This window comes from Monodelphis domestica, chromosome 5 (assembly GCF_027887165.1).
Source record: "Monodelphis domestica isolate mMonDom1 chromosome 5, mMonDom1.pri, whole genome shotgun sequence".
NCBI lineage: Eukaryota > Metazoa > Chordata > Mammalia > Didelphimorphia > Didelphidae > Monodelphis > Monodelphis domestica.
In genome coordinates, this window is record NC_077231.1 from 115,644,116 (window position 1) to 115,666,116 (window position 22,001).

Sequence of the window (22,001 nt, forward strand, 5' to 3'; positions counted from 1 at the left end):
AGGAAACCCAATTAGGAGGCTACTGCAGTAGTCCAGGAGAACGGTGATGGGCTGTATTAGTAGAAAGCAGAAGACAGATGTGAGAGATGTGAAGGAGGTAGAAACAAGGTTTGTCAATTAACTGTTTGGAAATATGGGATAAGCAGGAGTGAAGAGCTGAAGATGACACTGAGATTGTCATCCTATTTGACTGGAAGGATGACCTTGCCTTTAACTAAAGTAGGAAAGATCAGAGGGGAGAGATGATTTCAACCTATCTGTGCCTTCTTATCCTATGCTATTCACTCTATCCCACCTAAAACTGTCCTTATTTGAAAAGTGAGGGGGTTGGACTAGAGGACATCTATGGTTCCTTTTTAGTTCTAAATCTCTGACCCTATGGTCATCTGACTCCACTTCATTTCTTTCTTTTTATCTTTTCCCTCTTCCTCCTTTTGCTTCTTTTCCTCCCCTTCTTCTTCCCCTTATAAATTTTAAATGGTTCTCTAGAATAGAAGTAAACAACCACCAAAGATTTTGGAGAAGAGGATTAGTCTTACAACCTACCAACCCCACTAAGGAAGATTTCTTGAAGAAAGGCGTGGTAAAAGATTAAGAATAGTCCCACAAGTAGGCTCATGTCTTTCCCCCCATAGTGTACACTTACATCCAGAGTCGTTTCTACCGTTCCCCGGAGGTGATTCTGGGCCATCCCTATGACACCGCCATTGACATGTGGAGTTTGGGCTGCATTCTGGCAGAGCTGTACACTGGCTACCCACTTTTTGCTGGGGAGAATGAAGTAGAACAGCTGGCCTGCATTATGGAGGTGAGGCATGAGAACCCAGGGGGTTGGGCTTACCATCCACCATACAAAGGCAAACTTAGACTGAACACTTTTGTCCCAACATCAAGGGCTGGGGTATTTCCTTCTGCTCAAGGTCTTGAGGAGATAGGTTAGGATGAAACCTGGACCAAGAAATCAAGTTCCCTCTAAAGCTTTTTTGGCCCTGATGCTGACCCATTGGCCCAAAAACCTTGAAATAAGAGATCACTTAGTCGTCACTCCTTGGGGTATCTGAGTCATTGAACCTCTCCTGACATCTTTGGGAATGGGGGAATGTCAGGATGAGGAACCCAAGTATACTGAAGTACACCAAAGTACACTTTGCATGCAAAGACATGTAGGTAAGTGGTCCTTTAAGCTGCTTCATCTCCATGCACCTCTCTGGAGCTGGGGGTTAGCATCTCTTCAGAACAATTTGTAAGTGCTGATTTTTGTGTTCTTGACTTTATTCTTGGTAACCCCAATAAGGGTGAATCTACTTTGTATTGTCTGTTGAAGGTGCTGGGTCTACCACCAATCTACTTAATTCAGACTGCCTCCAGGAGGCAAACATTCTTTGGTAAGTACCTATGTTCACTCTCCTTTTCAGGGCATCCATTGATGATGTAAGATATTAAGGATCTTTAGGAAGCTTTCTATTCATTCAAAAGAAACTTATTAGGTACCCATTATATATAAGGCAACATTGACTAAACATTTTTTTAAACTTGCCTTCTGTCTTAGAATTGATACTAAGTATTGGTTCCAAGGCAGAAGAGTGGTGAGGACTGGGCAATAAAGGTTAAGTGACTTGGCCAGAATCATGTGTTAGGAAGTATCTAAGGCCAGATTTGAACTGAGGATCTCTCTTCTTTAAACTTGGCCCCCTATCCACTGAGCCACCTAGTTGCCCCAACACTAAAATTTGCAGAGCATCTTCATTGAGGAAATCATGGGTCTGGACCAAAGAAAATGTAATCTACTGTGTGAGCCATTGGGGGGAAGGGAGATACAAAGACAAATTAAAGTCATACATAGTCCCTGCCTTTGAACTCACAATCCATATTCTAACTCTTGTAAAAGTTAACTGATCCTTTGGATTCCTACTCTAAAAAGCAAAACCACACTGAATATTTTTCTTTGGAATGATTTCAAATCAGAGTGAAAGTGGGACCTTATGGGGAGGGAAGGGGTTACCTGATAGGTGGAGCTGTTGCAAGTCTATGTAGGGAAGTCCAGGACATATTCTGGGATGAACTTAACCAGAGGTGTGCAATTGGTAAATAAAGATGAAACAGAGCTGGAAATTTTGCATAATGGGTATCGAAGTTATGTTAATGCTTCCTATGTATGTGTATGGCAATATTAAAATTATAAGTTGTAAAAATAATATCATCGATTGAGGGAGTCTTAGGAATCACAGGTCTTGCCAAAATAAACGAATGAATGAATGAATGAATGAATACCACGATATGAGTCATTGTAAGAGATATAAGAGATATAAAGGTTGTGATTGAAGGAGATATGTTGTGTGATTTTTCAGGGAATATCAGTGGAAAGCCAGTACAGTCCTAAACCTTCTATACTATGCCATCAGTTTCTTACAGAACAATCTGAGTAGTATTTTCCTTCCTTCCCATTCGGTAACAATCAATTATCAAAGAGAATTAAGGGAAAATGAGAAGTAGTTTCTCATTTAGGAAGGGTAGAAGGCTTTGGAACTAGACCCTTTAAGGACTGAAATTTTACCCTTCCATACTGAAAACTTTAAATGCTAGGAGCATTCAGAAGTAGTTTCATGGAAGGACATTGAAAAGGGTCTGCTTGTTTTGCCTCAGCCTGAGCCCCATCCTGCAACCTGTAGGCACAATTTCGATATGCTCTGCTACTTGCTCTGTGACCTCAAGCCAATAATTTCACTGCCCTGGGTCTCACTTTCTTCACTGTAAAATGAGGGGTTTGGATTTAACAGTTCCTAGGGTCTGTTCTAGTTCTAAATCCTATGATCCTGGGGAGATGGCAGCGGTAATGGTGGCAGGAGGCCTATACCACCTATTTGAGCACAGCAGAAGTCGAGATGTTACTTCATGTGTGAAATTGAAAGGCCTTTTTGATATAGTAGAAACATGACTCAATATGGAGTTAGGTAATAAAGGTTTTAATGCCATCTCTTCTGCTTTAGTTCCTGTGTCACCCCCGGACAAACCACTCACTTTCCAAATACATATAACATTTGGAGATTTGCTGGTTACTTTCCTTAGCCTCTTTTGGACCCTAATTTCCTCATCTATAAAAAATGGTGAGGTTGGACTTTAAGACCCCTTCTAGCACTAGATTCTGTGAATATGCTAAAAGACACATTCAGCCTGGAAATTAAACCCAGGAGCCAAAACCCATAAGAAACCAGAAGGGATTGAAATTAGGCAAACAGTTGCTAGAATATGAGAGGGGGAAATTGCCTATAAAAGAGAGATTGGCAATTTCAGTCTAGTAAAATGGGCATTAATGGATACCTACTATGTCCAAAGAACTGTGCTAGGTTCCAGGAAACAAAAAAAAATGAAAAGTCTCTGACCTCAAGGAGTTTACATTCTATAGCATGTGAAAAGATCAATATAGATCCAATTTGATGAAAGGATACTAACAGCTGGGAGGCTCAGAAAAGGTTTGCCATCAGAGATGGCACATGAACTGATTTTAGAAGTAAGCATTGTAGGATTGTAGGATGTGTTGGTGATGAGAGAGTGCCTTCCAAGCCTGCAACTGACATCAGTGGAAATTCAGGTGTTAGCTTTGGAGTTAGGGGATGTGAGTTCAAACTCTGGTTATTCATTCTACTTCAACCTCTGTGCCTATGGCTCTCTGGGTCTATTTCCTCATCTATAAACTGAGAGGTGAGCCCTAAGTTTCCTTCTAATGTCCTAAGTCCATGATACTTTGTTAAAGACATGGAAGCATGAGATACAGTGCTAAGTTTGAGGAAGAGTAAGTCAGACACTTTGACTGTGTAATAAGGAGTATTTAATGAAGGAGTGTGATATAAAATAATGTCTGGAAAGTTTAGGTTGGAGGCAGGCTGTAAAAGACTTTAAATGCCAAGCACGGGGCACTTAGTGGTTTTTCTTAAAGGAGAATGCTTGAGCAGGAAAATGCTATGATCAGACCTACACTGTAGGAAGATTATTTTGGCGATGCTATGTAGTATAGATCGGAGAGAGAGACATCATTAGAGGAGGCTACTGCAAGCAACTAGATGGGAGGTAATGAGGGACTGAACTACAGTGATGGCTTTTTCAGATACCACGTATGTGGTGGAGGAAGAAACCACAATATCTGACATCTGGCTGGCTAGATGGAATAAAGAGTTTAGGATAGTCCTGAAATTATAAACCTAGGAGCCAGGAAAGATGGTGGTACTTTCAATAGAAAATAGAGAAGTTTGCAGGAGGAATAGATTTGAGGGGAAGAAAATGGAGTTTGGTTTAGAGAGCATGAGTTCGGGATTTGCTTGAAGATGTCCAGCAGGATGTTCAGATTGGAGCCCAGGAGAAAGACTGGGACTATCATCAAATTCTAGGTAATACAAAGCAGAATGACAGTTTATACATGTTTATTCATGCACACATGTATATATGCACACATTATTCTTATGCATGTATATTAATAAAGGGGCAAATATCCTAGTCATGTGTCAAGAATGAATTATCATAGATGGGCAGTCAGATTGTTCAGTGGTACCCTTAATTTGACAGGAGAAAGTAAAGAGGGCATCTAGAATTTTGAGGGGAACCTCTGTAGTAAACTTTTGGGAGAACAAATGGAATAGTTGCCCATAATAGGAAGGTGTGGTTGGGTTTTGATCCACATTATTAGGAGGAAATTCCTAAATTGATGAGACCACTTTTCATGTGTGCAAATCATGTATATGCACACATATATGTATATCTACATGGACATATGACTCTCATATATGATTTTCATCTTGGATGGGATCTTGGAGGCTAGTATCTTTGTTATATGGATGAAGAAACTTGTGAGAAGATGACTTCACCAAGATTACACAGGTAATATATAGTATCACCAGGAATCAAACCAACATTTTCTGAATATAAATCCAATGTACTTTTCATCGCACCATAATTAGGGGTCATCTAGTCCAGCAGCAGCATCACATAAATGAGGAAACTTTGACTAGGGAGGATAAGTGACTAGCCCAAAGTCTTAGCATCATAACTAGGGTAGGACAACTTGGGTGCCAAATTTTAGGGAAATAGCATGTGGAGTTCTTTAGCAAATAGCAACTATTTAGTAAGAATAATCATCTAAAAGAGAAAGCAGCTAAATATCATACTTCCTCCCTTCATCCACCCTCCAACACCTAGTGGCCATGCAATAGGTGAGCTCTTCCCCAGCCTGATCCTGTCCTCATGTCACCTCATTAGTGATGTTTTGTTCTTCACCCTTAAGGCTAATAGTCCCAATCTCCCCCTCACAAAGCCTACCCCATGGGCCTGTGCTGCTTCTGCCATGTTTTGTGGCAGAATCAGTTATAGCTTTTCTTAGGATCACACTCAAGAGTAGCCTAAGGTTTTTAACTCAGGCCATCTGATATAAAAACTTTTCCCATTAAACTATATTACATTTCAATTAAACTGAAAAGGTAATAATTAAGTATTTACCAGGTGAAATGCTTCTGGCATATGATTGCTGTTTTTAAATCCTACCCTACTCACATGATTTCACATTCATAACTCAATTATATGTGCTGATGATTAGGACCAGTATTCAATAAGCTGAGTTATCTTCAAAATCGTGCTTTGGTTAAGTTAGTTTTAAACTTGAAGTGCATTCCTTGAACATATAGCACCTGCTGGAAGGAGTGAAGGGGGGGATAGTGATGGTACAAGGGAGGTTCAGAAGTTTGTTGGGTGTCACTAAAATGCCATGATTCAAAATTTGCTCTGTGTGTGTGTATTTGTGTACTTACTCACTTACAAATATGGGTACTTGTGCTGGGCATGGGTAGCGGGTGGTGAAGGTGGAGCTTCCTAGAATGAATTGAGTAACTAGGTCTAATGGGTGGAGATTAATTAGATAATTAATTAAATATAAGTCTCTGACTAGCTACAGAAGATCGGGTACCCAGTTGGGAGAACAGTTGGGAGAATGTTTTAACTGTGAGGAATAATTATACCTGGAACTAAAAACAGAATGTTGTATCTCTAAAGATTCCAAAGGTTTTCCTAAAAATATAACCAACAACAGGGGGAAAAAAAGATATCCAGACTCCAAGGATCTTACTACAGTGCTGAAAACCTGTGATACCGGCTTTCTGGACTTTCTGAAAAAGTGCTTGATGTGAGTTGTTTGGAGCATCTTTGCCTCAGCTTTTGCTCTTTAATTTTGTTACCATGGCCCTCCTTCATAGCTGGGCAGAGTAGGGGCTAGGAAATATAGACTGCATCCTGATTTCCCCTGGTACCTGGGTTCAAGTCAAGTTCTTAAAGTCTCCTCTGTGTCAATCAAATGACCATAGAATTGAATGTTAGCCTATTCAACAAAAGCAACAGTTCTAGGTTACCTTGTTAGTTCTTTTGCTTTCTTTACTCTTGACCTTATGCATTTTCCAGGGGAAGGACTGACCCATTGACCCAAGGTGCTTCATAGCTATTGGAAGAACCATTTTAATTGCTTGCATATGGCAGGAACCAATAATCATAGAATCTTAGGAACTAGGAACTGTCTAGTTTGCCAGGCATGGCAAAATGACAAGTTTCCTTGTCTTGTTTTCACTGAGATAAGGAAACACATTCCAAAGAGAACTGCAGATCACATGTTTTAATGTTTTGAAATTTACAAATTGCTTTTCTTTGAAGTATCTAGTGAAGGTGAAAAAAGTATTATTACCTCTATCTTACAGATGAAAAATCCAAGATTCGGTAACATTAAGTGACTAGCTTTAAATCACACAACCAGTATGTATTGGCAATGAGACTCAAACTTCAGGTCATTTGGCTCAGAATCTAGTTAACTTTTTATTTTTGTTTGACACCTTTGAATTCTTTGGGATGAAGAATTACCAGTAAAGGAACTCCCTTTGCTGATAGAGATCAGTAATTCACCTGGTAATTATACACGAATAATTAGTGTGTGTCAAGAGATAAGACTTAACTCAGATATTCCAGGTTCAAAAGCCATCTCCCTACTTACAATACCACTCTCCCTTTCTTAATTTTTTATTATACCACATGATGTTAGTGCCATTATTTTTGTCAGTAGAATAGGTGTAGGTTCATCTCATTGAACAGTGACACAAATATCTAGGATATCTTTTTTTTGTTTGTTTTTTTGCAAGCCCTTACCTTACATCTTAGAATCAATACTGCATATTGGTTCCAAAGCAGAAGAGAAGTAAGGACTAGGCAATGGGGATTAAGTGACTTGCCCAGGGCCGGACAGCTAGAAAGTGTTTGAGGCCAGGTTTGAATCCAGGACCTCCCATCTCTAGGTTTGACTCTTAAGCCACTGAACTACCTCCATGGCCCATGTCTGGGATATCTTGCTGGCTCAATCCTGGACCAGAAAAAAAAAATTATGTGGTTTCTCCATCTGTGTATCAGCTTCCCTAGGTATAGAATATAGGTATATTCCAAGTATAGAATAAAGAGGGAGACTGTACCCTCCTCTCCTCTTAAGGAAGCTAGAGTAAATGAGCCTAACTTTCACTAACTACAATGAAACTAAACTTTACTTAGTTGGAGGTCTGATAGCCTCTACAAGCAAATGACTTCACCTCTAAGCCTCAGTTTCCTCATCTGTAACAAGAAGGGGTTGTATTAGATGAGTTTCCCTAGGACCCTTTAGATTAGATGACCACTAGTTTACTAAAGTAATTTTAGAAGATCACTAGAGATCAACTAAGAACTCTACAACTGAAGAGCTGAGAATTTAGAAATAGCAATCACAAAAATGTTATGAAATCCATTCCCTAAAATTCATGCAATTCATTTATACTAGAGGCATTTATTTCAATCTTTATTCTTGGTCTATTTACTCTAATTTTAATAAAGCTTCAGACCTGGTTTTCTAGACTCAAACTTATCAAAAACATAGTAGAAGTTGGCTAAAGGATGGTTCTGGAGCAGAGGTTCTTAAACTGGGATCTGTGAATTTGTTTTTAATTTTTTGATAACTATTTTAATAGAATTTGTTTCCTTTGTATTACCTATGTATTTAATTTTATTTAAATAATATAATTTATAATAAAATTGAATATTTTACTTTTAAAATATCCTTCTGAGAGGAGACCAAAATGATAGTAGTCTGGGGTCATTCACTTATTTGATTGAAACTTCTGTTATAGAATTGATGCCAAGTATTGGTTCCAAGGCAGAAGAAGAGTAGTAAGGGCTATAGGCAACTGACATTGACTTGCTCCAGGGGTCATGCTAGGAAATATCTGAGGCCAGAATCGAATCTAGGACCTTCCATTAAATAGGCCTGGCTTTCTATCCACTGTGCCGCCTAGCAACCCCATAAGAAAAGCAGGATAGAGTTGTGATAACAGGGGGGTAATTTAGCCTAGGAACGTCTCTGGAGGCATTCCTATATTAACTATAGTGCAGTAACTAATAGAGATTCATAAGGATGATCTTGAACCACTAAGAAAAGATTAAATTACATTCACTATAATTTCTCTAAAAATTTTTTTAACCTTTATCTTCTGTCTTAGAATCAATATTAAGTATGGGTTCCATAGCAGAGGAGTAAATAGTAAGGGCTAGGAAATAGGGGTTAGGTAACTTGCCCAGGAAGTAATTTGTCTGAGGGCACATTTGAACCCAGGACCTCCTGCCTCTAGGCCTGGCTCTCTATCCACTGAGCAGCCACCTAATTGCCCCCCTAAAATCTCTTCAGGCAGATGTGTAGAGGAGGATGTATTCTGCTTTGGTAAAATTGGCAAAATTTTAATTTTTAACATTAAAAGGGGCTAATTTCAATTGTCTAGAAAATTCATGTAGGTAGAATACCTCATTCTCTAACAATGTTAGATAAATGATGTATTACTATACACAATGTGGTAATAAATTTAATATAGAACTTTCTCTAAGATTGGCTCCCAAGAAATCTTACCAGTTATTATTGAATTCAGAACTCAGTTCAGTCAATTGATTTCATGTTCTTGGCTTGGGTCAAATTACATTTTTATAACTTCAGGCTGTCCTAAAATTTTAGGGCAGTTTTAAGCTTTAATAGCTTCAAGAATATACAGTAGAGTAGAGTGTATTGGATTGAAATCATCTGATGGATTTGATGTGACTCATTTATTTTACAGAGTACAATTTAAAAAAATGATTGTCAATGAAATTTGATTCACAAAGGATGTAGGGACAGATAGGTGGCATAATAGATAGAGTGCTAGGATTGGAAGTCAGTAAGATCTGAGTTCAAATATAGCCTTACACACTAGCTGTGTGACCACCCCTGGCAAGTCACTTAACCCTGTTTGCCTCACTTTCCTCAGCTGTAAAATGATAGTATGATAGAACAAACCATTCCAGTATCTTTGCCAAGAAAACCATAAATGGGATCACAAAGAGTTGGACATGCAGACTGGCATCTACAAATATTGACTGTAATCCTAATGCCAATATACCCCTCCACCCTTTCCCAGAAAATGCCTATTCACTTACAGTATCAAAACTTTTCACTTTTAGAGGTCAAAATAAAACCTGCATTTTGTTTTCATGGCTTATGGAGAAACAGTAGAGCTGATTAAGCCTATTATTACATCATTTCTCTATATTATCATTATTATTTTTAAAAAACCCTTTCCTTTCATGTTGGAATCAATACCGAGTATTGGTTTCAAGCCAGAAGAGAGATGGATTGGGGATTAAGTGATTTTCCCAGGGTAACACATCCAGGAAGTGTCTGCGGTCACATTAGAACCCAGGACCTCCATCTCTGGGCTTGGCTCTGCATCCTCTGAGCATCCTCTCTATGTAATTTTTAATATTTGTCATTTCTTGAGTTACAAATCTGATTCAAAAATGTAAATGAAGCCTCTTTGGTGTTTAATGAATGAAATCTTTTAGATGGATTGTATCCTTTCTTATGGAGAGTAGAGATATCCTTTACTATTTCTTTTAAAGATCATATAGGTGAACCTTTGAGAAGCCCATACAACTGGGACCTATTTTTTCTTAACAGGTTGCATAAGTATTTGGTTTATATAACTAGGAGCCATTATCATATTGGTCCAAGTCTTGAATGCACTTCCCTTCTGTCCCCACAAACATACAGTTTATATAAAAGCTGGGTTTTTCATAATTCCAGGATGTTTTTCAGTACACAGAGCTCAATACTCAAGGGAATGTCTTATATTCAAAGAGGCTTCATATTTTAACAGATATAATCCCTATTTTATAATGATAATTTTGAGTTTGAATCCATCTTAAATTAGAAGTATCTTTATGTGTAGGCTATTTTTTAAAGCATTTTAGTATTAAAAAATTGAAAAATAATTCATTCTTTTTGGGGCTTTGCTGGCTTCTAGATGGGACCCTGCTCTTCGAATGACTCCTGACCAGGCTCTCAAGCATGCCTGGATTCAGGAGTCAAAGAGCCTTAAAGCACGGTCCAAAAACCAGAACATGAAGAAAGCCAGCCTCTGCTTCCTTGCAGAAAAGAAGGATAAAGTCCAGCAACCACCCCGCTTGGGAAAATCAGGTGCAGTCCTACAACTTCCTAGTCTGTAGCCCAGAAGTCCAGTGAGTCAGGCACCAGTGGAGGACTTCGGACATAAAGTTCTCTGGACTAAAGTCTTTGCCTAATCAATTCACTGAGTGCCACTTCAATGATTCCAGCCCTTTGCAATTGTCTCTTGAGTCTCGGTCATTCCCGTTTTGTTGCTTTCACCCACCCCATAGCTTATAGCTTCAATGTTTTTGATTTTCCTACCTTTTCCCAGTTAGTATTTTCTCCTTTTTTGGTAAGGTCAACACACATCCCCTCATTCTCAGCTGTTTGAATCCTTATGGAATGGAAACAGCCTGAGGTCAGCAGCTAGGAGGTCTGAAATACTCCCAGCACAGCTAACCACTTTCTGTGGCTCTGGCAAATCAGCTAACCTCTGAGTTTCCTTCTGGAATCATTTACCCTTTATCTCAGAGGATAATTAAGATTAAATTTTTTTTATTTTTATTTTTAGTTCTAAATTCTCTCCCTCCCTCCATCTCCCTCACTCATGAGAAGGCAAGAAATGATACCATTATACATATGAAGTCATGCAAAACATATTTCCATGTTAGCTATGTTATTAAAGAAAAAAGCAATAAAGTGAAAAAATATGCTTCAATCTGTACTCAAGAGTTTTTCTCTCTGGAGGTGGATAGCATTTTTCATCACGAGTCCTTTGGAATTGTCATGGATCATTGTATCGATTAGAGAGAAGAGCTAAGTCATTCACAGTTGAATATTGTTACAATATTGCTATTACTGGGTACAGTAGTCTCTTAGTTGTACTCATTTCACTTTGCATCAGCTCACAGAAGTCTTCCCAGGTTTTTCTGAAACCATCCCCTTCATCATTTCCTTCTGCAAAATTGTACCCCATCATAATCCTATACTGCAACTTGTTCAGCCATTCCCCAATTGATGGACATCCCCCTCAGTTTCTAATTCTTTGCCACCAGAAAAAGAGCTGCTACAAATATTGTCATACATATAGGTCCTATTCCCTTTTCTTTGATCTCTAGGATACAGACCTAGTAGTGGTATTGCTCAGTCAAAGAATACAGTTTTGCAGCATTTTGGGCATAGTTGCAAATTGTTTTCCAGAATGGTTGGACTAATTCACAGTTCCAATGTATTAGTGTCCCTATTTTTCTACACCCCCCTCTAGCATCTGTCATTTTCCTTTTCTGTCACGTTAGGCAATCCAATAGGGTGGGAGGTGGTATCTCCCAAGTTGTTTTAATTTACATTCCTCTAATTATTAGTGATTTAGACTATCACTACCTGTGATGATTTCAATGGTATAGGAAACCCTTGGGTGAGGAAACTATCCCTACTAATGTAGAGAAAAGAGAAACAGCTTTGTAAATTATAAAGTTACTGTAACTTTGTGAAAATGATTTACCATTGCTGCCACTTTTTAAAAGTTAAAAATTATAATAAAAATAAATATTAGCTGCTACTTAATCTTAATTCATTTAAAAAATTAAACAAATCTAATAATCAGATTTTTATTGACATTAAAATTTTTAGTGATAGGATTACTATCTAGAACAGATATGAGGGAAGGGTATTTTTTTTTAATATTGAGAGCCCCTGACAAAATCAATCAAGGGTCACATAAGTATAAAGCCATTTCCTTTAGATTTTGTTCTTTTAGAATGAAATATAAAGTGTTCTGCTTATCATGTAAAACCATGGAGTTTTTCAGTTAAAACACAAATTATTTAAAAATATTCTCTGTCTTAAATAAAACTAGTAAAAAGAGAAATAGGAGAAGGATAAAGAGAAGGGAAATGAATAGGTACAAGAAGAGGAAAAAGTTGCCAAAACGAGTGACCATAAAGGGGAAAGAGATAGATATATGCACAATAATAAAGGGAAACTCAGTCACAGAGAAACAGAGAAGACACATTCACATCAAATGGCCTTTTAGGCTATTACTGTTAAGAACTCTTCAAACTTTGTTGTATTTTTGAAAGCATAGGGCACAAATGTAGCTAAGCTTTTTGGTACTGCTTTTAAGAGGTAGAAGAAATTTGATCCTTAGGTTGCTTCTCCATCCAGACTAGAAGCTGAACTGTCATTGTAGAATGATCATACTATTGTTAGTTATAATTTCCACCACAATTTCCACCCAGAGACCCCACCAGGTGAATACAGGAAGAGCACACTCATATATCAACACTTGTAAATTTATTTTGCCCTTTATCTTTCTTTTAGCAGAAAAGCCCCCCAGGGCAGAGGTCACAGATACAACCAAAGAAGGAGCCACTGAGAGTGATCAACAGCCTGATGACCAGCAGGGCCCTGTTCAACCTTTGGGTGAAGGCAAAATGGAAGTCGCAGGGATAACCTGTGTCTGGTTGCCACCTTTAACAGATGCTCCAGGAAAACTAGAGGCAGATGATGAGGAATCAGAGGAGTGTACAGACTCCGAGGGAGAAAGTAGCAAAGAGACATCTCCCAAGAACTCTACATCCTTTTTACCACCCATTGTATGACCTTCACTGGGGATGGATTCTGTTCCTTTCCACCAGTGATTTATATTAGAGACCAACTCTTATATTGTACAATATTTCAGATTGTTGTTTTTAATTTATATAGGTTCATTAAAAAAATGTCCATTCACACAGCCAGCTGGCATGATTCCTCTTGCTGGGGGTATGATCCCCTTCCCCATAAACAACCCCAACACATACATACGTACAACCAGAGAAGGACCAGTACTTGGGTATTTTTCAACTTGGGTTAGGATTACTTTTCCAGGCCCTATCCCAATCATTTTTATGTCATTTAAACTGAATGCTGGCTCATGTCTATAAATGAAGTGTATCTTGATTTTAAGGACAAAGACATGCAGGAGATCTGAAGCAGAACTAAAGCTATTTCTTAAAAGTGGAGAGAGAACACTGTGTTTGGAACACTGGAGTATTTAGATCTGGGTCTAGATGTGCTATTTGGCAAGATTCAACATTAGGGATCAATCATGCAGATTCTTTTGCTATTTCATACTTACTATATTACCCCAAAATGGAAATGGTCTATGCTCATGCCCTCCATACCTTTTCTGGGGAAAAATCAATCTCATGTTTATTAATTTTAATTCTTACATTATATTAAATATCCTTCCCCCAAACCCATTCAGCAAATCATTTCTTGTAGCAAAGATTAATAATAGTTCAGCAAAATCAATCAATATAGTATCTATATCTGACAGAATGTGCAATGTTTCACATTCATATTTCCCATCTTTACAGGGGCTACATTTTCTCAACTATCTCTATCTACTCTTGAGAGAAATAATACAGATATTTTTAGAGTTGTTTGAAACTTGCAAAGGACTTTGCACATCTCTTATATGAGGTATGTGCTAGAGATATTCTCATTTCACAGATGAGTAAAGTGAAGTTTAGAGCAACTTACATGACTTGTCCATGGTCACTAGTATCAGAGGTGAGATTTGAACCCAATATCTACCTGACAAGTCCTAGTACTTTAATCCAGTATTACTGTCTGCCTTTTAGTGAAATGGGGGGAAATACAGCTGAGAAGTATAACTCTATTGCTCTGTAGGCAATTTCATTTTTTCATGTCGTTTGGCAAATGTGCAGCATATTCTGAGACTATATGGATCAAGAAAGTGAGTAGAGTTATAGATCTGGGAATCATTTATGTGGTGAGGATAACTGAACCTCTTGGTCACGTGAATGGATCAATTGTCTTTAGACTGAATCATTAATTCTGAATTTACCTCAGCTATACTATCATCTAGCTTATTCATTGAACTTGATGAGGTCACTGAGATAATATCTAGGGAGAAAAGGGCGTAAGGATAGATCTAGGGGCGCATCCACAGTTAACAGACATGATCTGGAGAAAGAATCAAAGAACCAGGAAAATAGATGGAGGAAGAGAGCCAGGAGAGAGCAGTATCACAAAAATCTGAAGAGGAAAGTCTTCTAAAGGAAAATATTCAACAGAATAGTATACATGTCAGATCTTTGGGAAAGGAAGGACTTTAAGACCAAGCAAGAATTAGAAAAAAATCACAAAATGTAAAATAAATAATTTTGATTACATTAAATTAAAAAGGTTTTGTACAAACAAAACCAATGCAACCAAAATTAGAAGGGAAACAACAAATTGGGAAACAATCTTCATAACAAAAACCTCTGACAAAGGTCTAATTACTCAAATCTACAAAGAGCCAAATCAATTGTACAGAAAATCAAGCCATTCTCCAATTGATAAATGGGCAGGGGACATGAATAGGCAATTTTCAGATAAAGAAATCAAAACTATTAATAAGCACATAAAAAAGTGTTCTAAATCTCATAATCAGAGAGATGCAAATCAAAACAACTCTGAGGTATCACCTCACAGCTAGCAGATTGACTAAAATGACAGCTATGGAAAGTAATGAATGCTGGAGGGGATGTGGCAAAGATGGAACATTAATGTATTGCTGGTGGAGTTGTGAATTGATCCAACCACTCTGGAGGGCAGTTTGGAACTATGCCCAAAGGGTGATAAAAGACTGTCTGCCCTTTGATCCAGCCATAGCACTGCTGGGTCTGTACCCCAAAGAGATAATAAGGAAAAAGACTTGTACAAGAATATTCATAGCTGCTCTCTTTGTGGTAGCCAAAAATTGGAAAATGAGGGGATGCCCTTCAATTGGGGAATGGCTGAACAAATTGTGGTATATGTTGGTGATGGAATACTATTGTGCTAAAAGGAATAATAAAGTGGAGGAATTCCATGGAGACTGGAACCACCTCCAGAAATTGATGCAGAGTGAGAGGAGCAGAACCAGGAGAATATTGTACACAGAGAGTAATACACTGTGGTACAATTGAATGTAACAGACTTTTCCATTAGTGGCAATGCAATGTCCCTGAACAACTCAGAGGGATCTATGAAAAAGAACACTATCCATATCAGAGGAAAACTGTGTGAGTAGAAACACAGAAGAAAAACAACTGCTTGGTTACATGGGTTGAGGGGATATGATTGGGGATGTAGACTCTAAATGATCACCCTAGTGCAAACATTAACAGCATGGAAATAGGTTCTGATCAAGGGCACAAGTAATACCCAGTGGAATTGTGTGTTGGCTATGGGAAGGGGTGGGGGGAGGGGAGGGAAAGACTATGATTCTTGTAACCAAGGAAAAATGTTCTAAATTGACTATTAAATAAAATTTTCAAAAGAAAAAATAATATTCAGAATCTAGAAGTGTGAATGTGAACCTACTGAGAGTTCTGTAGACCAGTCATCTCTTTGATTTCTTAATCCCAAACCTCATTTCTTGCTTTCCTTCCTTGTGTCCATCTTCCTATTGATGTCATGGAGTAAGAATGGGAATGTTGACTTGGTGCGGATGATCTTATCGAGTCCCTAGATGTTTTCTACCTCTTCACTAGGTGTTGGTGTATAAATTATGCTTACCTTCATTTCATGGTGGACCCAATGTCTTCCTGACAAGACCTAGTACTCTATTGACTATTACTGGCCGCCTTTCAGCAAAATGGGAAAATGTAGCTGAGAGTAGTAACTCATCTTCAACTCCATATAAAGTTGGTGGCAAGATTTCCTCTCCACTGAGAACAGGGGAAGAGGGAACGGTCTTAACTCTGTAGTTGGAAGAAATTCCTCACCGTCAAGCGTTGTAAAGATGTTCAATGTGTTGCTGAGAGGCTGTGGTGTCTCCTTTGAGGGAGTGATTTAAGAAAAGGGCCGGGTGTTCACCTACCTGGGCTGGACCCCATTGTAATACTGGTGTGGAGGCAGGGAGGTAGATGGATAGAGATTAATTCCCTCCCAGCCTGCATGTGTTTATGGTGATAATGTGGCCAAGATTGTTTTTTCAAGACAGAGATGTCTACCTTTGTCATCCACAAGCTCCCAATGAAACCAAACATCATGAGCCCTTTAATTGTAATGTGTTTATTTTACGTCCATGCTCGTTTGGATAGGAAAATCTGCAAAATTCAGTGACCAGCATAAGATGTCATGTGTTTCACGTGAGTGGTATGGAGACTATGTCAGGGCTCTGTGACAGTGGGTGGGCAGGCAGGCAGGGGAAATAGGTGGAAATGGGGAGGGAATACGGAGTGGGATTAGGGGGATGTCCAGCCTCCGGCCCCACTGCTGGGAAAGGGGACACAGAGGGCCTGCACTGCTCACAGGTTCGCCATCAGCCAGTCCAGTAGCTGCAGCCGAGTGACATTCCCCACTGCCTCATCCAGCTGTCGCTCTTTCTCGTAGCGCAGTACTGACTGGAGGACCTCCCCGACGCTTCGACCTTTGTCCACCGCGGCAGCAGAAAGCTGGAGGAGCTGGGGACAGAAAGGCAGAGTAATGGAAGGTCGGATGATCAGGAATCTCTAGGGCCAGAAGGAGGCTTCTAGGGGTCATAACTAAGAGCTCGAAAACAAAGAACCCCAACTGCTCACCATCTCCCAGGCTTTGGGTGACATAGAACAGGAAGCGTTCAGGCTAGAACTCAGAATGCTGTATTTATCAGAGTTCCAGGGGCCTTTCTGGAGAGCCCTCTTTAAAGAGGCAAATAACACTGACCATTTGTTTGGGAAAAGGAAAACATTTCTCCAGGGAATTCCATCTTTCCTGAGGAAGGAACTAAAAGATTTCCTGGTGTTGCTTATTCTCAGTGTTCACCCAATCAATCATCCATCTAGTGTCCAATTTTCCCTGTCCTGGAAACTTGAATTACCAAAGATCCTTTCTTAAAGTCTACACAAACTTAGACCTAGCCAACAAGAAGTTGCCCTAAACCCTGATGCTGAAAGGTACATCATAAGTGAGGCACACCCTAAAGTTTGTGCCTGAGAGAAAGTCTTTCAAGATTAACTTGAACTCCTAAAGACAAATCCAGCTCAGCTCAGGCCAAGTGTCCATGTTAAGACTTGTTCTTCCTGTGGGTTGCCACTTGTCACAGAGGAATGGGAAGTACTTTATGTTAAGAACCTAGCCCTGATCTCTAGCAGTCATATTCTCAAAGAAGCAGCAAGCAAATTGTTCCACTTAATTGGTTCTGGAACACAAAGGGGAAAAGAACATAACAAAAAAAAACCAAAAAACAAACCCTTAATGGTTTGTAAACTCTTAGCCCAATTCATGCAGGTTTAAAGAGATTATCCCTTTGCAGGCCCTATTTATTCTTCTAATGTCTAGGAGAAAAGAGGTCCTAATCCTAGATCCTCTGACCAACTCTTCTCTCTTCCATGCTAGAGGTCTTCAGACCTTCTCCATTACTTTTTCTCCCTTTCAGGATATGGAATGTACTTTTATCAGCTATGGACAATAACTTTATGGGTAGTTTTGAGAAATAATGTCCAAACTCATCTGAGCGTTGTCATCTCTGGACCAGGAACTAGATATTAGGAGTTGAGAAAATACTTTTTCTTCTTAATAAAAAAAAATAGCTAACATTTATAAAAGGATTCAAGAGCAAAGGTTTTAAACAAGACTATTCATACACTCTTTTCTCCTAAAAATCCATGTTATCCTATAGAACACCAAGCAAATTAGTCTATTGCCCTGAGTGGGGAGAAAGGAAGATTGAGCACCCTGTAAAGGACATAAAGGCAGGAGAGTTACCTGTCATGCAAGCTCAATAAATGGCATCTCTTCATGATGGGTCTTGTATATTATTACAATGAATTGTGTTAATATCTTATTCCCCTAGTACACTGTTGATATCACCGAGGGCAGGGAATTATCTTGTTTCAAAGCTGTAACTCCCGCAGAAACCTACAATGATCTCTGCATACAAAAAGCACTTATAATAGTTGTTAAAAGAATGAATGATGAGAAATGGCAAAATTGGGTAGGTCTGGGTTTTTTCTCTTTTCTTGGGGGTGGTGTTATAAGCATGAGATCAGATGATCTTAAAATATTGAGATTTTATAACCTGAAATTTGGGCAATCTTATCCAGATTCTTCCTCTTCCATAATCCTCAGTGATTCTTCTGAACTAGAATTGATTCCATACTTCCTTCATCTCTCATTTCCCCTTGACTTCCATATATATTACATTCTAAATTACATCATGGTAATTTTTGTACAGGATTTGTACCTCTACTAGATTGTAAACTCATTGAAAGAAGACTATTGTCATTTTTCATTCCTGTATCATCCCAAGGATGTCATGTAGTGACCTGAACACAGTAGATAGTTTACAAAATATTTGTTGAATTGAACTGGAATAGTGGAAAGATATATGAAGAGCCAGAACACCTGGTTTAATCCCAGTTCTATTACTTATTATTGTGTGTGATACTAAACAACAATCACTTAATCTCCCTGGTCTTGGTTTCTTCAGCTATAAAAATGAAGCAGTTGGACTAGATGGTATTCAATATCACCTCAAGCTCTAAAATCCTGTTTTAATGAAATTGAACCTTAGACATTTATAACATTGGGAGTCAAATTGTTGTGAATGGAAATTGTCGCTTAGCTTTACCAATGGGCATGCCAAGTTGTCAGTGCACATTATTCTAGGCTATTATAACAGGACACACATCTCCTTGAAATAGATTGGTGAATGATTTTCATGAGACAACATAATTTAAATTCTGACTTCCAAAATAAAAATGATCAACTTTCTAATCCAAATGCTTATAAGTTGCAGATGGAACCTGCCTGCTAATCCTTGGTTTTTCTTTTCTTTTCCTCCTTGACAACATATAGTTCTTGATTACTTGTCTTATTTTAATTGGCAGATATGTTTGTGGTGGGTAAAAGAATGGGGAAGGAGGCAAAATGGAAGATGGTATCTAAGAATGAGATTTGTATCTCTTGATGACTTAAAATTGAGGAAATATGGGCTCTTGACCAGGGATGGAACACCAGTACAATATGTTTTTGCGTGGAGTTTTGATTGACCTCTATTGAATAGAACTTTAAGGTGAGGGAGGAAGAAAATTGCCTCCATGGATCTTCTGACCCAAATGCCACAAAAAGCTGTAGGTACAATATTGGAAGAAGATGATCAAAAGAGAAAATAGTAATTTATAGGAGACAATATATAAGAAGATCATTAACAATCCAACCCTATGCCTCAGGTCTTTATGCACAAAATATGAGTAATAATAAGTTAAGCATGGAATCTTGATGTGAGGAGGGTTAGCTTGAGCTTATCAGTTATAATAGAGACTTGATAAGTTAGAATTAAATGAGCATGAACATTTGTAGAGAATAGTAGTATAAGACAAGATAAAAAAATCAAGTTGCATTGATTTTCAAAGGGTTGAAATATTTTGACTTTTGGCTGATGGGTTTGACTTCAATTCATGAGAGAATTCTTTTTTTTTTTAACCCTTACTTTCTGTCTTAGAATCAATACTATATGTTGGTTGCAAGGAAGAAGAGTGGTAAGGGCTAGGCAATAGGGGTCAAGTGACTTGCCCAGGGTCACACAGCTGGGAAGTGTTGAGGACATATTTGAACCTAGGATTTCCCATCTCTAGGCCTGGATCTCAATCCCCTGAGCCACCCAGCTGCTACTACCATGAGAGAATTCTTGAATGGATTTTTAGATAGTTTGTAAATATTCAAAAAAAGGATGTGGTAACTAAAAGCCTATGTAGACTCATCTAGAATGTCATGCTAGACTAATCTTTTTCTTTTTTTACATAATGACTAGATATTGAGGGAATGCTATAGACATGGAAAAAAGAAGAGGGAAGGGAATGGAGTCTCCAACGTTAGGCTAGTAGACTTGACACCGATTCCTGGGAAAATTCTGGAATATATAAAAGGGATGGTTAGTGAGCAACTAGAAATGGAAGAGGTACTCTTGGAGTCAACATGACCTTATCAAGAACAGGTCCTGATTTCAGCCTCATTTTTAATGGGGTTCCTAGACTAGTAAATCAGAGAAATGCTATAGAGATCATTTATCCAAGCTTTGGTGACAAAAGTTTCTCATAGTATCATTGTGGTAAAGATGCAGAGATCTTACCTACATATTAAAATTAGGTGGGTCAAGAACTAGCTGAACTAATAAATGTTTCTTTAAAACCCTTTCCTTAGGTCTTGGAACCATTACTGTGTATTGGTTCTAAGGCAAAAGAGCAGTAAGAGCTAGGCAATGGTGGGTAAAGTGACTTGGCCAGGGTCACAAACCTAGGAAGTCTGAGGTCAAATTTGAATGCAGGACCTCCTTTGTTCAGGCCTGCCACCTTCTCCACTCTGACATGTAGCTGCCCCATAATGAATATTTATTAATGATTCAGTGTCAAATTGGAGGGAGGCCCTGGGCATCTGTCTTTGTGCCTACTGCTGTTCAACACATACCAATAAATTGAATGAAGGTCTAGAAGGCATGCTTCATCAAATTTACAGATGGCACAAAGTTGAGGGACATCTAATATATTAGATAGCAGGCTTCCAAAAGATCTTGATAGAGCTAACATGATGGATGACTCTAATGTGACAGAAATAAATGGAAAGTTCTATACATTTAAAAAATTAATTTCATCACATCATGCTGTGAAGGCAAAATTTTCTATGAAAATGACCTGTGTAGGTTTTAGTAAACCATAAACTCAATATGAGTCAACAGTTTGGCATAGTAGACAAAAACAAGTGGGGTCTTAGCCTGCATTAAGGAAGGAATAGCATCTGGAGGCAGATGATTTTGCTGATCTTTTCTGCCTAATCAGACCAATCTGGAATATTGTGTTTAATTTTGAGTGTCATATTGTAATTATTAATTCAGCAAATGATTGGTTACATGGAGACTGATTATAGAAACTGTTGATGTTTCATTTGAAGATGAGTGGGAGACATCCTATTTGCTTTCACTTATTGAAAGGCAGTTAGAATTGGAAATTGGTTTACTCTTTGAGCCCCACAGGTTTGATTTAGGAACAATGGGTGGAAATTGCATAGAGGATTCTTTTGCTTTGATATGTAGAAAAATCTTCCTAATCAGTAAGGTTATCCAGAAATAGAATGAGAGGAATTGAATTCCATATTTCTAGAAATCTTTGACCAGAAGCTGTCATGAAGCAAGGGAGCCTTACAAGAACATTCTGACTTCTTTACAGCTTGTATTAGATGGCCTCTGAAGTCCCTTTTCACTAAGATTCTGAATACTCTTTCCTTCCTTTTTTAGAAGAAGATACAATAGTCTTTGGGTATGTGTAACTGAAAAGACTAGTTCTTAACCATCTGTTAGTTACATACTTATATGCCTGGTTGTACTGTAGCTACACCCATCAAATAGAAAACCTGTCATTCTTTGCAGGTTGAACCTTCAAACTAATGGTCAAGTTGAGGCCTTTGCCCAGTGCTAACCCTTTCTACTTTGTAAAATTAAGATTTCTTTTAATTAGGTGTGCTTGTAACTAGAAACAGGTGAGAACTCAGTACTACATTTTAGGCAGATTAGTGTGGGCCAAGCTTTCGTGAGTATCTACTGCTC

General features: G+C 38.4%; 2 protein-coding genes across 17 annotated transcripts in view; one reads left to right on the plus strand and one right to left on the minus strand.

Annotated features, from left to right (window-relative positions):
• DYRK4 (dual specificity tyrosine phosphorylation regulated kinase 4) overlaps nt 1-13,178 on the plus strand; it is a 73,730-nt gene extending 60,552 nt beyond the window's left edge. For 13 of the 14 annotated variants that reach the window (XM_007503750.3, XM_056799142.1, XM_056799136.1 and 10 more), the window contains 5 exons: nt 636-808; nt 1,325-1,385; nt 6,034-6,163; nt 10,365-10,537; nt 12,767-13,178. In XM_007503750.3, the coding sequence (XP_007503812.1) occupies nt 636-808; nt 1,325-1,385; nt 6,034-6,163; nt 10,365-10,537; nt 12,767-13,047 (818 nt within the window). In that variant the 3' untranslated portion in view covers nt 13,048-13,178. The remainder of the gene's footprint in view (nt 1-635; nt 809-1,324; nt 1,386-6,033; nt 6,164-10,364; nt 10,538-12,766) is intronic. The other variant, XM_056799141.1, reaches the window with a different exon arrangement.
• Nucleotides 13,179-16,479: 3,301 nt separating this feature from the next.
• Nucleotides 16,480-22,001, minus strand: part of AKAP3 (A-kinase anchoring protein 3) — a 33,846-nt gene continuing 28,324 nt past the window's right edge. For all 3 annotated transcript variants that reach the window (XM_056799135.1, XM_007503744.3, XM_007503743.3), the window contains exon 5: nt 16,480-16,887. In XM_056799135.1, the coding sequence (XP_056655113.1) occupies nt 16,732-16,887 (156 nt within the window). In that variant the 3' untranslated portion in view covers nt 16,480-16,731. The remainder of the gene's footprint in view (nt 16,888-22,001) is intronic.